The sequence below is a fragment of the Phragmites australis genome, chromosome 18, assembly GCF_958298935.1.
Source record: "Phragmites australis chromosome 18, lpPhrAust1.1, whole genome shotgun sequence".
NCBI classification, from domain to species: domain Eukaryota; kingdom Viridiplantae; phylum Streptophyta; class Magnoliopsida; order Poales; family Poaceae; genus Phragmites; species Phragmites australis.
Window position 1 is genome coordinate 21,067,923 of NC_084938.1, and position 20,523 is coordinate 21,088,445.

Here is a 20,523-nt window from a genome sequence, read left to right on the forward strand (position 1 = left end):
CCGTGCCTTGGGCGTCATTCAACATTGTTGTGGGGTTTTATATTTGGTGGTGCTTGGGTTTGTTCAAGAAGCCCTCATGCCCACCTTCAACTCAATAAGGTTTAATATGTATGCCTTCTATGATTGTGGACATCTTGGAACACATGGTAGCAATATCATGTAGTCAGTTGAGCTTAACCCTTGGTCACCACCTGTGCTTACAAGGACTAGAGCTACACTGTATGCTTAGTTTTCACGGGATTTCTGGATGTTGATTCAAGTGGCAAGGTAGCAGAAGTGTGGTGGTGTTTGTGGGTGTGTGGAGATGACACTCGTTGAGGCCACTATAAATAAATACAGCTACCATTACTTTTGTGTTGGGACCAGAACGCGATCACTAAGATTAGTGCTGACGATCTAAGCACGATGAGCTCGAACACACACACAACACACGAGAAAGAGTGAGTGAGAGTCTTTTTCACCACAAGACATTGTAGCTTTTTTAATTTTTTCATTCATGCATATATATGGGAAACAAACATGCAAATCGGGCCTCAACACCCAGATCCCATGCCACACTGCCCATAGTGCACCATGCGCCCTTCTTTCTCAGCTTCACTCACAACGTGCTGGCCGTGTGCGCTGTGGTGTCCAACTACATGAGAATGACTCGGGCCACACCGTGAACACACATGCCTCTAGCCACATGTAACTCATGAACAAGTAAACATGCACTCTATGCAAGCTAATGCAACTAGATTATGATCAAAATTTCACCCACTTAATCTTGTTGCACCTTGACAATGTTCAGCCGCTGACGCATCTCAATAAACTTCACCCTTCCAAGCGATTTTGTGAGGATGTCCGCCAGCTGCCCTTCCATGCCAACGTGATCCACGTTGATCCTGCCTTCATCGATGCATTCATGAATGTAATGGAAATGCATATCAATATGCTTACTGAGGTTACGATGCACTAGGTTCTTGCTAAGCTCAATCGAAGACTTGTTGTCTACTAGGAGCTAGAATCTCTACGCACTCATGCTTGTCAGCTCACTGAGGAGCCTACTCAGTCACACTCCTTGGTACACCGCCGCCGCCGCTGCTATGTACTCTGCCTCACAAGATAAAAGCATCACGATCTTTTGCTTCTGTAATGCCCATGTGATCAGGCTGGAGCTGAGGAAGAACACGAATCCACTGGTGCTCTTGCGATCATCAAGGTCTCCGGCAAGATCATTGTCACTAAAACCCACCAGAACATGTTCCATGACCTCCTTCTTCTTGTAGCGACACCCATAGTTGATCGTCCCCTCCACATACCAAAGTATCTACTTGACTGCCGCCCAATCCTCGTCGTGGGAGCCTCCATGTATATGCTCACAATTTTGACCGAGTATGTAAGATCTAGTCACGTGTTGACAAGGTATCGCAAACTGTCGATCACGCTTTTGTACCTTGTCATGTCCACAGTAGGACTGTCATTCTTCCTCCTCAGCTTAAGCCGATTCTCCATTGGTGTGTGATATGCATTACAGCCACTCATCCTAGCCAATTCTAGGATCTTTGTAGTATAGACACTCTGACAGATGGTGATCTCACCTCTTCCTTACTTGACTTCAATGCCCAAGTAGTAGCTCAACAGGCCGAGATCACTCATACTGAACCTGCGCTTCATCTGCTCCTTGAACTCAGTGATGTCTTCCACGCTCAGCCCAGTGATAACGAGATCATCAACATACACACCAACTAGCAATAAATCACCACCTGTGCCACACCTGTACACAACATGTTCAAGCGGATTGCACTCAAAGCCAAGTCCCCGCAGCTCTTTGTTGAGTCGCGCATTCCAAGCTCGTGGCACCTATCGTAGCCTGTACAACACCTTCCGAAGCTTCAGTACCTTGCCGTTGTCGTTGTCGAGGACGAAACCAAGAGGTTGATGGCCGTACACTTCTTCCAGCAGGTCACCACATAAGAATGTGGACTTGATGTCCATATGGTGAACCTGCCAGTCACCGTACGGGGTGAGCGTGAGCAGGAGCCACATAGTCTCCAGCTTGGCCACCAGCGAGAACACCTTGCCGCTGCGTGTACCCCTTAGCGATGAGACGCGCCTTGTACTTGACAAAGTTTCCCGCTAGATCCTTCTTCACCTTGAAGACCCACTTGAGCACAATGGCTCGATGGTTTGGTGGGAGCATGGTGAGCTCCCATGTCTCGTTGGTGCGGATCGAATTCATCTCCTCGTCCATCACCCGGCACCAGCAATGTTCATCGAGAGCATCCTCAACACTCCTCGGCTCTTTGGCTTCGAGAAGGCACATGTCGTTGTAGTCGTGCCCGTGCACATCCTCGATGGTGTCCTTCAGGTTCTGCAGATTGCAGAATCGGAGCGACACCCCCTCCGAGTCACACACCCCTTCTGTCGGTGGAGTTGCATGCTCGATCACCGGGACTGCATGTGCTGGTGTCATCGGTGGCGTGCCTGGTGTGGCGGGCTCCGATGGTGTTAGAGGTTGGGCTAGTGTGAGAAACTGTTCAAACAGTATTATAATTAATCATTAGGAGGATCATTATTCATAATCACAATCTCCATGATTAACTAGAATACCATCTCGGTAGTTTCAGCACATGTTTTGTGCCCAAAATCAGAACACATGCCTTACCAACGTATAGCATCACAACAAGCTTAAGAAAGAGCGAGCAATTAACATTATATTACAAGCCTTTAGAGGATCATCATTTTCAACAAATTCCAATAAAAGATTAGAGAAACTACGTAGCATAAACAAAACTTGTTGACAACAAAAGAAGGGTGGAGCCATTTGCCCTGAGGCACCACCCCAAAACACTGTCACTCCAGTAGTTTGCACTACTCATTCCCGCCACCAATATCAGCGGGCGTGAAGTAGCCAAAGACCAACTCATCCTCACCTGTAGAAGCTGAAAGAGTAGCATGAGTGCGAAGGTACTCACAAGGCTTAATCCATATAGGGTGCGTATAGATAACCTAACTCCAAGGATTATGCATTGAGCCGCTAGCAAGGAAAAAACCACAAGGTTAAGTAAAATAACATGCGACCGCAACCTAGGCACATATATATGATCATCTATACTTAACCAACTATACCTTCCAACCTATAAACCTCAACATAAATATGAACATATGTGTAACTGGAACAACAATTAACATATTTGTAAACATATCCATCTCAACCACATACCACACCAAAACCACATTTGTAACTCTATGACTGCAACAAATGGACAGAATCATGCTCATAACCGAGAGTGCGGCAATTCGAATTGTTCTTACACCCTACAGGGGGTACATCTTTACACACACGACACGAGGACCATTCGGCTTGTGCTACTTGCTAAAGAACACACAAGAGGTACTCATGACAACCTTTCTCATACCCAGAACTACCACTGGCGCATGCCCCTATGGCACCGAGGTTACCATGAGCAAGTCCCGGCCATGCTTCGGCTCCCCGACACCTAGCTTCTCCTCATTCTTTTTCTCTTACGTGTCATAGGGCCGCAAGGCAAGTGTCGACATGGCGTATGATAATCTGCATACCTTACCATTAGATCAACATGTGGTTCGTACGAAAAGTGCTGGAGCCAACTGCAATAACGATCGGTGCATAAATGATGCAAGCGGCCTATGGTGTCTGGGCTCCTCTCCCGACTTACCCAGGGGAACTCCACATCCGGGTAGGAGAAACACCCCTAACACCGTCCACATCTTGCCTTATCATCAAAACTCATCCATCTTAACCTCATAACCATTATTGTAAACAGTAAGTAAGCCCTAGGCTCGTGAACAACAGATGCACCATCGCTCAACTTCTACCGAGGACCTAAGCAGTGCTAAGCATTTCGATTAACCTTTGAAACTAGACATCAATTATATAAAGGCTACAAGGATATGAATGAACAACAACTCAAGGTAGAGGTAATGCAATCAACTTAAGTTCTACCTATACAAACCCGACATCGACTCACTGAACATGCAATATACATAGATCATAATTTATCAAATTAAACTCCATTCAATTTGAACCAAAGGGTGCAATATGCTTAGATGCTTGCCTTGCTGCTCTGGTGCCATCCTGACGCTACCCGCACAACACTCGCAAAACTCCGGTAGTTTGGCATTGCCCTTGATCGCACCCACGTCACGCTCCGGTTCTTCGATCACTAATGAAGAACGCGTGAAATGAAGTGCAAAGATGGATGCTCCATAGTGCAAGACAAAAGTGGATATGCAATGCATCCTGACATGAGCTTAAAGCATTAAGGATTTCCTTAATTTACATTATTGTTAAACATTCAAAATTCATGGATTTGATTAAGCTTGAACCAAGTTTAAAAAAGATTAGAAGGTTAACTATGTTTAACATGAGTGTGAGTATTTCTAATGAAAAGGGCACAAAATAATGAGATCAACAAAATTGATCTAATCAATTTTGGGGTTACCAACAATTAGTTATGGATTAATAAAGATTAAACCTATTTCATTAACCAAAGAAACTCCAGTAAATATTTCATAGCTCCTAGTATTTTTAAAATGTAGATTATGATCATACAAACCTAACAAAATTAGTTTCACAAATTTTGGAGCAACTTTCAATTTTCTATGCATTTTGGAGTGTTTCAACCGATTAAACAATACAAAATTAAACCTATTTTGATTTTCCTCTTGATTTCCGAATTAACCAAATAAAATAAAAGGGCTAAAACCATTTTTCACCGAGGGGCCGCTAGCCACTGAGATGAGTAGTGGGGCCAATGCTTGACTCGGGTCAAAACCAGCCCGAGACCACTGCCACACAGCACCATGGCGGGCTGGCTGGCTTGGCCAACGCCTCACCGGTGGCGAGCCGCAGCCATCAGCCTGGTCGAGGGCACCAATGGGACCAGCACATGCATGAGGACATGATGGCGTGACTCATGGCCAACAGGCCCAGTTAGAAGGTGGCCGGTGGCGGCAGCTCGGTTGCCGCAGAAAGCCGTGCCAGCGACGAGCCGCAAGGGAAAGCGCGTGCACACTAGACTCCACGGGATATAGTGAAGCTCACCACGTCTTTGTTGGACCGGAGAAGCGGCGGTACAACGGGTCGACGGTGAACGACGGAAGGAAAGGCGTCGGTGCTGAGGAAGGCGGCCCGGGCACGTGAAATCCGGCCAGGAGGAGTGGGGTCTCGGCGGGATTAGGTCGGTGGAGTGTTGCATGACCCCTTCCTTAGCTCCTCGTGGCTTAGGCTTGAGGAAGCTTGCCAGGGCGCAATGGATTTGGGACGGCAGCCGTTGTGCCGTGTGCTGCGCTCTGTGATGTGCTCGGTCGGGAGGAGCAAAAGAGGGAGGGAGAGAGAGAGAGAGCAATGCGAGAGAGGGAGGAGAGATAAGGGTTTGGGCACTCTCTTTGGAAGGTTCTTGGGCATGACTTGATGGCGTGATGAACTGGCCGGCCTCCAAAGTCCACAAAGGCGGCGAACAGAGAGCACAGAGAGGGAGGGATGTGTGTGATGAACAGTAGATAGCCAAGAAAAATATCCTCTCCATTTGCTTCATCCAAGAGAAAGCCTTCCCAAGCTCCAAAATTACGGGACAATTTTTGTGTGAAACTGCAATCCATTTTAACTTGATTGACCCAAAAATCTTGAGCCAAATTTGAACTAAAATTATTCAAACATGCAGCCTTTCCTAACTTGTTGTAATTTTTATGCCTTCAAAATAACTCCCAAAAATTTGGGAAAAATTACTATTATTCCTCGCTTATTATGGTCTAATTTCTAAATTTTTTTCTAACCCTATGTTGTATAGCAATATTGTGAGTTGCTTCACAAGACATCAATTATTATTCAACTTAACCATTTTGGGTAAGCTTTAATTGAATTAATTATATGCTCAACACTTCAATTATGATGTTAATAATGCTCATGAATGCTTAATTATGTGCTTATAGACTTTGGGCTATCACAGCTGGCGACATGACATCGTGATCAGATGCAGCGTCGGCCACAGTGTAGTACTCAACACTGAATGTCGTGGCCAGCGTAGCCTCCCCATCTCCACCACTCCAGTTGCACACGTGATGTTCTTCAAACACGATGTTGCGCGTGACGTGCAGCTTCTTCTCCACTGGGTCATACACCTGATAGCCCTTTGGCCCCAGTTCGTAACCCAGGAACACCATGGGAGCAGACCTGTCTGACAACTTGTTCACTCCCAGGCCAAGACGCTTGACATGATCCACGCACCTATACCACGCCTCATACTTCAACCTCCTCTTGTACCACGCCTCATATGGTGTCCTCCCTTCAACGCTTCTCGTGGGTGCGCAAATGAGAATGTAGACCGTCGTTCACATCGTCTCACCCCAAAACTCAGGCGATACATTCTTGCTCTTGAGGAGACACCGCGTCATCTCCACCACAGTGCGATTGCGTCGCTCGATGATGCCATTTTGTTGTAGCAAGTACAGAGTGGTGGCGAAGTGCTTGATGCCATGCTCGTCGAAGTATGACTTGAACGCCAGTGAGTTGAACTCTCCACCACAATCGAAGCAGAACGCCTTGAGTCGGTGACCCTATTCATTCTCAGCTACCGCCTTCACCTTCTTGAAACATATGAATGCCTCATCCTTCATTGACAACAGCTCTACCCACATGAAGCAACTGTGATCATCCACGATCAGCAGAAAATAGTTTTTACCTCTGAGAGTGCTCAACCTGATCTGCACGTAGAGATCAGTGTGGAACAGGTCCAAGCTCTATTCACTGCAGTGTGCAGCAATATGAGGGAACGGAGCGTGGTGTTGCTTGCCTAGAGCACACCCGTTGCAGAACTGCTCGACCTGCTCGATCAACGGCAGGCCCTCCACCATGTTCTTCACGCCAAGCTTCTAGAGTGACCTGAAGTTCATGTGACTATACAGCGCACGCTAGAGCCACATGTGATCGTCAGCCTTCATGATCAGACACACAGGTGCAACCAATTTCAGATTCAATGTATAGAGCCGGTTGCAAGTCCGCGGTGCACACGCGAGCAACACGTGCTCACGGTCGAGCATGGTGCAGACTCCATCATCGATCTCGATCCTTCACCCTCCCTCTTCTAGCTAACCCAAACTGATTATATTGCTCTTCAATTTTGGTATGAAATATATCCCCGTGAGCATCTTGTGCCTGCTGTCCTTGGAGTGCATCAGCACCGAGCCGGGGCCGTTGATCTCGATGACGGAGCTATCGCCGAATCGCACTGAGCCCCGCACGTTCTTTATCGAGTGATGCGAGCGCAGCTCTGTAGCCCGTCATGTGGTTACTAGCACCCGTGTCTAGGTACCATGTGTTGTCGTCGTCACAGTCGATGGGGAAGACGGGCTCCTCTTTGAGGTTCACGACCTGCGGTGTCGCGCCCATGACTATGCTCGCCACCGCCATCAACAACGTCGGCTGCTCCTCCTCTGCCTCCATCAAGTGCGCTTCCTCCTTGCACTCGTGCTTTGGCTTCTTGCACTCTTTGGCCCAATGGCCATAGATGCTGCAATTGCCTTTTCAATGCAGCGTCCCTTTGGATGTCAGCTTAACAGCAGCGTCATGGCCCTCGGTCCTCGCTCCACCCTTTCCTTTTCCCTTGGAATGCCCGCTCGACTTGTCACTGCCCAACAAGGACTCCGACGAGAGCCAATGCTTGTACTTGTTGAGCTAGCCCTCCTTGACGAGCATCAAGAGCCTGGCCTTGTCGATGATCTCGTCATCGCCGTCAAAACGGTCCTCCATCGTGCATAGCCGCCCAACCAACTCCTCGATGGACATCGTATTCAGATCGAGCAATGTCTCAATCAAGATCGTGATCTGGGAGTAGCGAGAAGGCACGACTGGAAGGATCTTCTTCACAACGCGGGATTCCTCGATCTCTCACCAAGCGTCCTGAGGTTGCTGGCGAGGCTAGAAATTTGTAGAGCGAAATCATCGACAACATAACCATCTTTCAAGGCGATGTTCTTGAACTCCTTGAACAGCTTCTGGGCATTCGCCTCTTGGACGTGCGTAACACCCAGGCGCATCATCTTCAATGACTCCCACGCCTCCCTGGCACTCTTCTTAGCACCGAGCATCAAGTACATCTTGGCTAGAACGCCACGGATCAGTGCCACTAGAGCGAGCCGATCCTCACGCCGCTCCACCCTGCTGGACTCGATCACATCCCAGAGACCTTGAGCCTCCAGGTTGATCTGCAACAAGAGAGCCTACTCGTTGTAGTTCGTGCGCGTCACCGCCTTTCTTGTTGTCACCGATGCGTGCCTTCGGAGAGGGAGAGCGAGACGGGGAACGATTGTTGCCGGCCATGTGCGGCTAACAATCTCCTCAACCGACTCTGATACCACGTGTTGGGATCGGAGCGTAACCATAAGATCGGCGCCGGCAATCTAAGCACGATGATCTCGAACACACACACACACAATGTGAGAGAGAGCGAGAGTCTTTTTCACCGCAAGACGCTGTAACTTTTTCCATTTTTTCATTGATGCATATATATGCAAAACAAACATGCAAATCAGCCCTCAACGCCCGGATCCCACGCCACACCGCCCACGGTGCGCAACACACCCTTCTTTCTCGGCGTCGCCCACGACGTGCTCGGTGTGCGCACTGTGGCGTCCAACTACATGCGAATGACTCGGGCCATGCCGTAAACACGCACTCCTCTGGCCACACGTAACCTGAGAACAAGTAAACATGCACTCTATGCAAGCTAATGCAACTAGATTATACTCAACATTTTGGTGCTTATTCAGCCAATTATCATCATTTTTTGTCAAGGAGATGCTCACTGGTTTGATGTCCGAGGAGCTCTACATGGTGCAAATGACCAGCCTCTTCACTTGCATAGCGAACATAGCTACTATTATAATGGCAAGTGGGAAGAAAAATTGTAAAGAGCAATGACCTGACACTGAAGAGGTATACAAATGGCACATGCAATAATTCCCAGCAGCGTGCTAATATTCATAAACAATGTTAGTCCCAGGTGATCATCAGGATGCTTCCACTACAAAATTTGGAAAGAAGATCACAGGTGGATAAGTTCTTGAAGAATTACAAGATTCTCAATACTGGACAATTGCTTTTTTTTGCTGCTGCTGTTGTTAACTTGTTGCAGGACCTAGTGTCTTTGTCAATGATAATTGTGGATATCCAATTTTGGCCATTGCAAGTGTCTCACGGGCAAGTGAAGCTGCAGTCTGAGAGCATTCTTGTTGTCGTGGTCAATTTGTTAGCTCATGAAATTTTCGGTCAGCTCAGTATGATCAGTGTAGACAGGGTTACAGGTAATGATCAAGACGTTGATCGACTATGGAGCAAAGCTTGGACGGCACACCTTGCAAGCTCGAACTATTATATGATGCTACTCTGGACGAAGTCATGGCATTGCTGTCGGCGCTACAGATCATTAACAATCTGTAGTTACCATGGGGATTCAGGAGGTACAGAGCATCTCCAGTCTTTCGCTATGTTGGTTTGTCGGTCAGCTTGCGGACAAGCCGACACTCAAGGGAGAGTGGGATGTTAGGACCTATCATGTGGGCTGCCTGTCATATGGGCCGTGGGTCGTGGCGAGTCCGGGCTGGATGTGGATTACAACAAGGGAGCAGCAGCACCGACGAGAGGGCATCGATGAAGTGATCAAGTGAACCAGAATAGAACTTCACTTGTCCCTATTCTTCCTCTGGACTTTCTCTCGATTCTCCCTGATCTTCTCCAATCATGTACCTCTCGCTCTCTCAAAAGCTTCGTCTGTACTCCTGCTCTTCTACCTCCTAGACTCCTTGCTTCTCTTCTTGTATTCCAGTTCTAAGATTGTATCTCGAAGAGACGAAGAGTGCTATGTCTATTGAATCAATGGAGTGGTGTTCTAACATTGACGCAGGCACACCCACCAGATTCATTAACATGCTCTACAGAACATTGACACGGTGTAACTGTTCTGACAGCTGATGCTCGCCAACTTGCATGTTCCATGCACATCTCTTGCGGCAAGCATCCACACGTACGATCCATGCGAACAGTAGGTAAGGGTCGGGTCGATCGGTCGCTACTGCTCCACAGGGCCTCGCAGGCTCGCATCACCGGCAGGCCGACCGGCCAATGCAGTCCCGGCGACACCGATTGGTCTCGATGTGTACCTGCGTACGTCCATCATGATGGCCATTGAGCGTGGAAGCCCCCCGGCGATGCAGCGGCAGCAGAATCACACACACGTGCCCGGCTGGAGGGGTTCAGCTCCGGGCGATGCGGAGAATGTGACATGTTCACTAGCCTATTTACCTTTTTTTGAAGACAAACTAGCCTATTTTCCTAGGCAGGCAGAGGCAGGCTTGCGCTTAGTTGTGACGTTGCTGTCGAGATGGTTATTAAGTTGTCGGCGTCCGCTGCATTTGCCACCCAGCCCTTCACGTAATCAAGTAAATATACTCTCGAGTTAAGAATCCGTGACCTTGCTCTCTGCTACTGTAGTTTACTGTAGCAGGTGTTATATACATATATGTATATATATGTATATGTATACATATACGTATATGTATATGTGTATGCATATGTACATATATATATATATTTAATTTTTATTTTTCAGAAAATTGTAGGAATATGTCGAAAATAAATATTAGTTATATTAATAAATCGGCTAAAAAAGAAAATATCTAAAACTTAAAAAAAATATGAAACAAATTTTTTTTAGTTAGTATTACTTTTATTAAATGTTAAAACTATGTGCATGCATAAAAGTACTACTATTTTCTCTATAATTAATTAAATATGTTAAATATTGATAAATTTATAAATAAATATTGAAATGCATAAATTTTATTAACCTAATTTTTAAATCTTTTTTTCATACTATGTATAGCAAAATAAAAACAGACGTCACGCGCCAATCAAACTAGTTAGTAGTACTTTGGGTTGGGCACATAGTTTTCGCGTGCGGTTACTTGCCAAGCCTGGTGCTGGGCTGCTGCGGCACCTCCTCAGATTTGTCGCTAGTGTCTCCTGCGGAGAACAAGAGAGAGATCGAGAATGTGAGAAAGCCTCGCCGTCTTGTAGTAATGCTTCCGAGTCCTCTCGTGGCTTGAGGCCCATAAAGCCCACCATCCCACGCACTCGCGGCCTAATTTACACTCCCGGCCCAGAGACTGACGGGCTCCGCATTCCGCGACTGGACTCTCCCGGACCGTTTCCCGTCCGCTGGTATCGGTCCCGCCCACTAGCCTACACGTTGTTGCGGATGTGGTCTCCACAGGCCACAGCAACGGTATTCGGATCCTCTAACTTTAGCCTGTGACTTCAGTTACTCAAAAGTCACCGTAACTTCTTATCTATTCATCTGCGATCAAACGGCTCAGGAAGTTTTGATGTCACCATGATTTCAGTTGCTCCGAAGAGGATCTCAATTCCCAGCAACAATCCTGGCCTTGCTTGCCGCCGCATTCCACTCCGCCCAGTCCCAAATTCCCCGCACCCACGGCCCGCTAGCCGCTGTTCCACCACGCCCAGGCATTCCTGAGGGACGAGCCCGAACCAACCAAACTTAACCCAACCCCCACCCGGCCCCTGTCGCGTGAGCGCCGCCGCCGCGGCAGCCCGGCGCCGGCCGGCGAATCGTGAACGGTGAAACCGACGCTAACCTCCCCCGCCCCCCCCCCCCCCCCCCAGTCTATTTCAATCTCCCTTCACCGTGCCATCGCCGCCCGTCACCCTATCTCGCCATTCAGGGAAGCGATAGTTTCGTATCCGATGTGAAGATTTAGCAAGATTCTAGGAACAGGACAAGGCCAGGAGTGAAGAACAGCCGGCTTCTTCCAGGAGCCCAACGCGTGCGCATAGGGGACAGCATAACTACACAACACGAGCATCTGGTCAGGAATGACCTCTCAACCTTTCCAATCAAAGTCGAGCTGTCTCCCTCTACCTCCCACCGTAAATCAATCATGGAGAGTAGTATATACAAGAACTGCACCGTCCGAGGCTACATACCCGCCGCGACCACCAGCAGGCTCTGGGAGCCTGGTTTCCCCTGCTTAGACTTGGAGACCGACCCGCCGCGACCACCAGCAGGCCTCACATCGCTCAGCTCTTTCACGACGTCGGCCATGGACGGCCTTTGGCTCGCCTCCCTGGCCGTGCACCGGAGTGCTACCGACAGGACCTTGCGCACCTCCTCCATCTCGACCGTGCCGTAGACTTCTTCCATGAGGTCCGGGTCGCAGAAGGCCTCGATTTGATCGGTGCAGTTCAGTGTGGACGACACCCAGCTGACTATGCCCACATTGTCGGGGAAGGAGGGATCCAATGCCATCTTTCTGGTGAGCAGCTCGAGTAGCACCACGCCGTAGCTGTACACGTCGGACTCGATGTTGCTTCTGGTGGTAAACGCCAATTCTACAAGAAAGCGCAGGGCCATATTAGGTACCAGTGTCTAATTTGTACACAAAATTTCATAGTTTCAAGAAGGCAAGTTCACCAGTAAATTTTGTAGTATAAAGTATAAACAATGACATGATAGCATCTAACGAGACAGTATTCCATGAGAGAAGCTAACCATTAGTTACAGAATTTTTTCGGAAAATTTATTTGGTTTCCATTATTGACAGCAAGATTACTGAAGTCCTTCAGATTCAGCTATGTTCATGGTCCCATCAGCTAAATAGTCTGGTTCAAACAATTTTCATGTACAGATTGCTTAAGCAGAATACCAATGATCAACTAGGCATCTTTTCGTTAAGAAGAAAGGCAATCAAATCCAAGCTAAAGATGGACTGAAGGATTAACTATTTGTAAACTTCTAAATGCCAATGTCTGATTCTATAAGAACTTCGAGGCTTAGATATTAATGTATATACTTGCATTCAGATTACTGAAGCTATGATACTAGAAATTTGAACAAGTTGCTTCAGATTGAACCATTCCATGAGATAAAGGATTTTATGGCATGCTAAACTTATATTTGAGTGTAAATACTAACATCGAAAAAGGAATCAGTTATGCATCATGCTTGGTTTGATCCATACCTGGGGCCATATATCCAATGGTGCCAATAACTCCAGTGGTCTGTGGAGCAGTAGAAGACTGATCCAAGAGCTTTGCAATGCCAAAATCTGAGATATGAGGCACCATGTCCTTGTCCAGCAATATATTACTTGGCTTAATATCACGGTGAATGATTGCAGGGCGACAATCATGATGAAGATATGCTAACCCATGGGCAGTACCGAGGGCTATGTCATACCGCACACACCAGTCCAAAGCTGGTTCTGGCTGGATCCCATGCAGAACATCATGAAAGCTGCCCTTTTCCATAAAATCATACAGTATGAACCCGTTGTCACTTCTCAACCAAAATCCTTTTAGCTTTATCAAGTTTCTATGCTTAATTTTACCAAGTGTCTTCAGTTCTCTGATCATGCTTCTGTATGATTCTTTGTGTGAAGAAATCACAAGTTTCTTTATAGCATACACTTCTCCTGACCTCAGTGTTGCCTTGTAAACAGTTCCATGAGCACCTGTACCGATGATATACTTGTCATCAAAATTTTCAGTCGCCTCCATAACCTCATTTAATTTAGAAGAGGGACCTTCAAACATAGTACTGACTGATTCCTCACTTTTCTTCTTCAGATCTCGAGACTTCAGAAGGATGCAGCTGAGTATAAGTACCATAAATGCTCCAACAAACAACGAAGCAAGAACTATGAGAGCAATCCTGAATCGCCCATGCACTCCTCTTTTCGTCGATGCTTCACAAGTTTTCAAGACATTATATCCGCTGCAAGATGAATCATTGGCACTGCAAGAGACACAAAGGTCTGGATTTCCATTGAAGGAACTTGGTGTTGAATTCAGAAACTTTAGAAGGCTTTCTGGCAATGGTCCACTAAATCTGTTATAAGAAACATTCAAGGCATGCAATAACTGTAGACTTCCTAATTTGACTAGACCTCCGGTGAGATTATTAAGTGACAAATCTAAACTTTGCAGATCAAGCAAATTGCCCAATTGTGGTGGAATATCACCCACAAGACCATTGCAACTAAGATTCAAAGCGATGCCAAGTTTTAGCAACCTTCCTAACGATGAAGGGATACTACCCCCAAGAACATTGCCACCAAGTTGAAGCTCAATAAGCATATCCAAATGCGATAGAGAATCAGACAAGCCTCCAGTGAATTTATTCTCCTGCAGCCGTAGCCATGTCAGCAACTTCAGCTTGCTTACTGTTGTGAGTGAACCATTTAAAGAGTTAAAACTCAAATCAAGCAAATACATCTTGGAACAACGAGAAATCTGCACAGGGAGCACACCCTGTAGACTATTGTGTGAGAGGTTAAGACTGGTCAAATTCACTAACTTTCCTATTTCAGGTGGTATTTGACCAGAAAGCTTGTTGTCTGACCAGTTTATCATAGTGATATTTACACATCTGCCGAAGCTTGCCGGAATGTTGCCGCTCAAGGAATTGTGACTCAGATCCATATATGTTAGGTTCACACAGTTTCTGAATTCTGGAATAGGCCCATCAAGATTGTTGTTTTGGAGAATGACTCGCTCCAAACTTGGGCAGTCTGCAACACTGGATGGGATGCTTCCATTGAGAACGTTAAATCCCATGTCCAAAACTCTCAATGCTTTTCCTGAACAAATGTTTGGCGGAATTTTACCAACAAAACTGTTATTTGTGAAATCAATCTGGACTAATCGGCTATTAACACCCAAATCTGGTGGTATGACTCCAGTGAAGTAATTTTCAGACAGTGTAATGTTCTGAAGGAACTTCAGCTCAGCTAACACCGAAGGAAGCTTCCCTGTGAAACCATTTCGATATATAAGGACGCTCTCCAGGCTTTGGATACCCCAAATATTCTCAGGGAACTCTCCCATGAAGTTATTCTCGAACAGAAAGAGTTTCTTCAAGTTACTCAAATTTGCCAACTGTTTTGGAACAGTCCCCTCGAGCAGGTTTGCATCCAACTCGAGCCACACTAGCAGCTGACAGTTACCAATCTCAGGAGGGATCGGCCCAGACAGGGAGTTCTGAGAAAGCAAAAGATAAGCGAGGTTGCTCAGTAAGCCAAGAGAAGTTGGAATTTGACCAAAGAGACTATTGTTGACAAGTGCAAGTTCTTGCAAGCTGCTACAGTTCCCTAGCCATGATGGGATTTCACCCTTTATCTGATTGAATGACAAGATGAATGTTTCCAACATGCAGTTTTCAAAACTGAAAGGAATATCGCCTGTGAAGCTATTGTTAGTAGCATCAAAAATCCTGAAGCCTTTGATGGCACCCAAGGTTTTCGGAAGATTACCGCTCAATTGATTATCGAGTAGATAGAGCTCCTCCAACTTAGTGCAGTTGCCTATTGATTCGGGCAGAACTCCAGATAACATATTATCATACAACCACAAGGACCTAAGGCTTGACGCTTCACCAACTGAGGAGGGGATAGAACCACTAAGCTGATTGTAATGGAGGTACACAAACTCCAGAAACTGGTTCTTGAATAACTCCACTGGTATTGTTCCATTCAGAGAGTTGTAATACAATGAGAGTGATGACATTTTCTTGAGGTTGCCAATTGATGTTGGTATTTCACCAGAAAGAAAGTTTTGAGACAGATCCAGTTGTTCAAGCATACTGCAATTCCCCAATTCCAGAGGAATCGAACCAGATACATTGTTATTTGACAAATCGAGGACATTTAGGTATTTTAGAAGTCCTATTTGAGGTCCCAGTGAACCTGAAACTCCCGATGAAGAAAAGTTAAGAGAAATCACACTGTTCCTTTTATGGCAACCAACTCCATTCCATTTACAAGGAGTTGTATCAGAAGCATTCCAGTTGGAGGCTATGGAACTCGGTAGTATGAGGTGTTCGGACAGAGCAAGAAGAGCTAGGCCATCTGAACTCAAACTCCATGACGATGAAACTAACGTGAAGAATAGCAAAAACCAATGCCACAAAATCAGCCTCATTTCGTCCCTGAAAAGGTTTGTATAGAAGTCAGCAGTAGAATACCTTTTTCGATTTCCTAGAATTTACTCATAAATTGATCGAATCAAGTAAATCCAAAACTGCCTGACAACATAACTCAGGAGGTAAACCTATTGGTAGTTAATATAATCAGACTAACAGAGACACAAAATGCAAGATGTCAAAATCAGAGCCCATCTTTTGTTCCTTTTTTTTCCACATGGCAAACTCGAGAACGTTCACGGAAAGATAGAAGGAGCGCTCCTGTTCAGAAAGCGCAGAAAATTTTCCCCAAGCCATATCAACGTGGCAACAAAAACACATTTCCTGAAAAAGGGGCTAGACACTGTGATTTACATGAGAAAAGGTGGCAAAGCAGATCCTCTCTTCAACCTATACTATACTAGTTTGCGAGATGGACCTGAGCTCGAACGGAGAAGCATTTATCTTGTTCTAATTAGAAGGTAAACGCACAAGCGCACACACCACACCAGCACACGGGCACCATGATTAGTGGGTGGAGTCGTTCTCCCGCTGTTCTACCAAGCTCCCTAGAAGCTTCACAGCAGAAACATTTTTCTCTTCTCCCTTTAATGAATAGGCAGAGCAACCGCCCTTCCCCCTTTTTTTTTATATAATGGGAAATATGTTCCAGCTTCGGCATTTTGCAATGCACACAGCCTTCAAGTGCAAGAAATTGGTTGCAAGAAAGCTTTTTTTCAGCGAGCTACAAAGGGAATAAACATCAAATCTGCTTCCCCCTTGGACATTACTCTGAAATTTAGCAGATAAGCATAGCCCAAGAAGCCAAGAACCCATGGACTAACAAAAACGGGAGCAAGCAATACGAGTACAATAGACCCTAAGAAAGATTCCGGGCATCAGCAGGAATGAACCGGAGCAGCGGCGGTTCCTCAGGACCAAAGATTTCATCGCTTCTCCACTAACTAACACATGAACTCAGGAAGCAGAGGCTGCAACTGCAACTGCAACTAAGAGCAGAGGAGAGCAGCGCGTACCAGTCAGTAACTCGGTGCCCTCGAACGAAGCTCCTGTGGAATGGGGTGACCAGAGAGCAAGACCAGCCCACGCTAAGCGTTAGCACGAACCATGGCGGAAGAGGAAGGTGGCACAGCACGGGAGGGTGAGGAGCATTCAGGCAAAGGGAAATGGTTTCAGAGATGTGCGGGTGCTTTGCCTTTGGACAGCGGCGGTAGTTGCAGTCATAAGCGCGGGTGGGAACGACGGACGAGACAACACAACCGTGTGGGGGCGGTTCACACTTCACACGTCTCACCACTGCGGTTTTGGGGTTTGGTTATACAAGTAGGGCTCGGTCTGATTTGGTCATGCGTTCTCACATGCGATACCAGTAGTAAGTGCTCGGTGTCAGTGGTCACAAGCCGCGGGGGCACGTTCACACTGAAATCCTGTTTCTGAGAATTTCCTCAGGGGTACAAGGGCACCTTCAACGCAAGGACTAAAATCTGGTGGTTTCACCAAAAAGAGGTTGCCGCGTAGGCTAAGTGCACATCCGGGCTAGAGCCTCTCCGAACTCTCTATTATTTCTTCCACTCATCTTTAGTGCAAGTTTATCTCTCCAATAATTTATCTATAGCACAATTAAAATTTTAATTAGTCCACCTATCTATATTCTCTTAACCAATCACACATATTTCTTGTATTATATTTAATGCATAATGTGTTATACTCCATTCGTTAAAAAAAATAAACTATTTCTTTAAAAAAAGTTAAACTTTGTGTATTTTGATTAGCATTTAATCAAATTATAAAAATATCGAGTACATAAAAATTATACAACTAATTTTATAATTTGAAATAATTTCAGACTATATAAGTTTTTTAGCTATAAATGATATATTTTGTGAGTAAATCTTAATCAAAATCTAATTTCGAAAATCAAGCTAAAAATACATATACTATTTCTAGATAGAGGGAGTAGTTTATCTATGGATTAATAGGTAGTTTTATATATCTTTTTTACGTCTCTTCTCCGTATAGACACAAACCTAACGTGGACAACCTTATATATAGCTGACATTTATGATTAGAGACACTTTTGTCATCGAACGCAGGCCTCACAAGTTTCATGAGGTCCACCGTCAATTATACTTTTCCATTGTATATTGTAACTGGGACCGAAGGTGCATCCCATCGTCTTCCTCTGCAGCCGAACTCCTTCCGCTCCCCTCTCTCTCCCCTTGCTACCTTGCGTCTGATTCCCTCAATTCACTCTCTTCAACGTCAGGCACAAAGTCGTGTCCGCTGCCTTAAATCGGTCGCGCCGCCACCACTCGAGCTTCTGCCGTCTCAAATCGATCGCCGGCCTCGCATGGATCCCCGCCCTTGTCCTCGGTCCTCTCAGCGTCGCCGTCTTCTCGCCAGCCCACGCGCTGCCGCTTTGAACCCGCCCGGCGCCGCAAGCGGATTAGATCAGGCGGAGAGGAGCATCTTGGTGTATCCAGTTCGACAGGAGAGCAAGGAGGGCGACGCAAGCGGAGGTCGTGACGACGACGACGACGGCGGGTGAAAACGAAGAGCGCGAAGGGAGTGAACCGCGGGGAGTTTCGCGGGTTGAGAGATTCGCGCGTGAGGCGTGGTGCTCGTGCTCCCGAGAAAACGCGTGACCGGGTCTCGCTTTCGCCACAACGCCTTTGATCTCGATCATAACCTTTTAGCTAAGCGTAAGATTACCAAGTCGCTAATGCTAAGTGACAACCAATCTAATGCACTGACAACATGATCGGCTGCTAAGTATTACCGACGGCTTCTGCGTTCATATACTTTTCTTGCGAATACAGGGTATCAGTAGGATGTTGTTTGGTTCCAGATCTGCAATCGCAAACGGAAATGGAATCAAAGAATGTAAAGGGAATAGATGAAAACAAGATTTGTTTGATTCAACCACCGTATCAAACTCGAAGTAGAGTTTCGTTACTCTACAGAAGCCGATGCTATCGACATCTCCTCCCACCACTCATGTGTGCCCTCGCCGCTATACCTGCCACTGGCGCGTTGTATCCTGAAATCCTCACCTATTTCGCCGCAGTGGACACTGAGCTTGGAGCATGGTGGGAATTGGGAGAAGGGAGATAGCGCCATTCATTTCTTACCTCATCACCGTCGTCGCTTTCTCGGCTCGGTGCTGCACTGGCATGAAAGATGCACCTAGCGAGGCTACTTAGGCGGCGCAGTGGACCGTTGGTGCATTCGATCTGATGGAGAGGTGAGCACAGGCGGTAACACCGTAGTAAGGTGAAAGGGGCAGGTTAAAACGGTGAGCATAGGAGCAATGCTGATCGTAGAAGCGACGCAGATGAGTGGATAGTATGTGGTGAGATCGTCGGCGCCGAGGTTGTGTCCAGCGAAAGTACTCGATGGGTGGCTTGCTCTCGCTGGAGACGACAAACTTGATGAGATGAAGCGGTATCACATTACGCTGAGGTGGAAGGGATATCTGGCTTCCAATTAACGCTGCACACGGATTTCGTTACAAAAGTTCGAACAAACACCACTAAGTTATTTTAGCGGAGTGGCCAATGCCATTTTTTGCGAATCGACGACACGGTTTGGCCACCTTCCACCGGGGTGTCCGGGTTGTTCCGGAAGCAGAGGCCACATGGATTTTCTGAAGCCTGGAGCCCTGGACCTCACGGTTCACGTGTCCTCGGAGACCTCACTCGCAGTTCACACTGCCCAAGCTCAACGACGAGCAGCCGACGTGAAGCTCCCGCACGTGTCCCCATGACCCCGTGATCCCGCCCGGAATCGGAGGCCTCACGCCCGTCGCTCGCCTCTCCATTTCTCGGTGCCCGACGCGTGCCCCGCAGCTGGTCCCTAGCTGTTCGATGACGCCTGAGCCGCATCCGGCTGTCCGCGTGCCCCCACACCCCGCCGATCGTTGGCCGTGGAACTGATGGGCCTGTATCCGTCCACGCGTCGGCGAGTCAGCGACTCCCGGCCCTCCCCTTCGTCTCCTCCAGCCGTCACCGCGCCGTGTGCGCTCGCCGGGTAGCTCGCCTGCTACGAGGCGCGCGCCATGGACCGCCGGTGGCTCCCCGCGAGGATGCCTGGAAGCAGCGGTTCAAATCAGGCGCAACCGCACAAGGAGAGGTCAAAACCACTGGGAGAAGAGTGATAGAGGTGGAGAGCCACGGGGAATCCATTTGTGGTCACCAGCGACGAAATCGGTCACCGGCGGTGGCGGATCCGGGAGGTTGCTTCGTAGGAAGAGGGATGAAGAGAGAGAACAAGTATTGTTGTCTGTCTGTGGAAGAAAACAGTAGGGGAAAGAGAGATGGCTGCATGTGTGAGGAAGAGAGAGAACTAAGTCAACAAGGGGAGTGCCGGAGGGTTAACTCCTATCGCAGGGATCCTAAGGGATCCCTTTTTAGAGATTCGGGCGGGAGATGATCCTGAATATGTTCGCTGGAGGAATAAATGGGTATGAATGCGATGGCTTGTGGGGTGGAATGATCTAATGCGG

General features: G+C 47.1%; 1 protein-coding gene across 1 annotated transcript; it reads right to left on the bottom strand.

The window, feature by feature from the left end:
* Nucleotides 1–11,830: 11,830 nt before the first annotated feature.
* Nucleotides 11,831–17,349, bottom strand: LOC133898889 (receptor-like protein kinase). Its single transcript, XM_062339697.1, has 3 exons — nucleotides 17,036–17,349; nucleotides 13,060–16,025; nucleotides 11,831–12,430 (listed from the first exon to the last, which is right to left on the bottom strand). The coding sequence occupies exons 2-3, from the start codon at nucleotides 16,016–16,018 to the stop codon at nucleotides 12,018–12,020; spliced, it is 3,372 nt and encodes a 1,123-aa protein (XP_062195681.1). The 5' UTR covers nucleotides 16,019–16,025; nucleotides 17,036–17,349; the 3' UTR covers nucleotides 11,831–12,017.
* Between the last annotated feature and the right edge of the window lie 3,174 nt (nucleotides 17,350–20,523).

Excerpts from the sequence above, each read along its gene's own strand:
- LOC133898889 (XM_062339697.1), bottom strand. The coding sequence starts at position 16,018 with ATGAGGCTGATTTTGTGGCATTGGTTTTTGCTATTCTTCACGTTAGTT. Across the intron at positions 12,431-13,059 it reads CATTGGATATATGGCCCCAG|AATTGGCGTTTACCACCAGA; the intron begins GTATGGATCAAA and ends GCTTTCTTGTAG.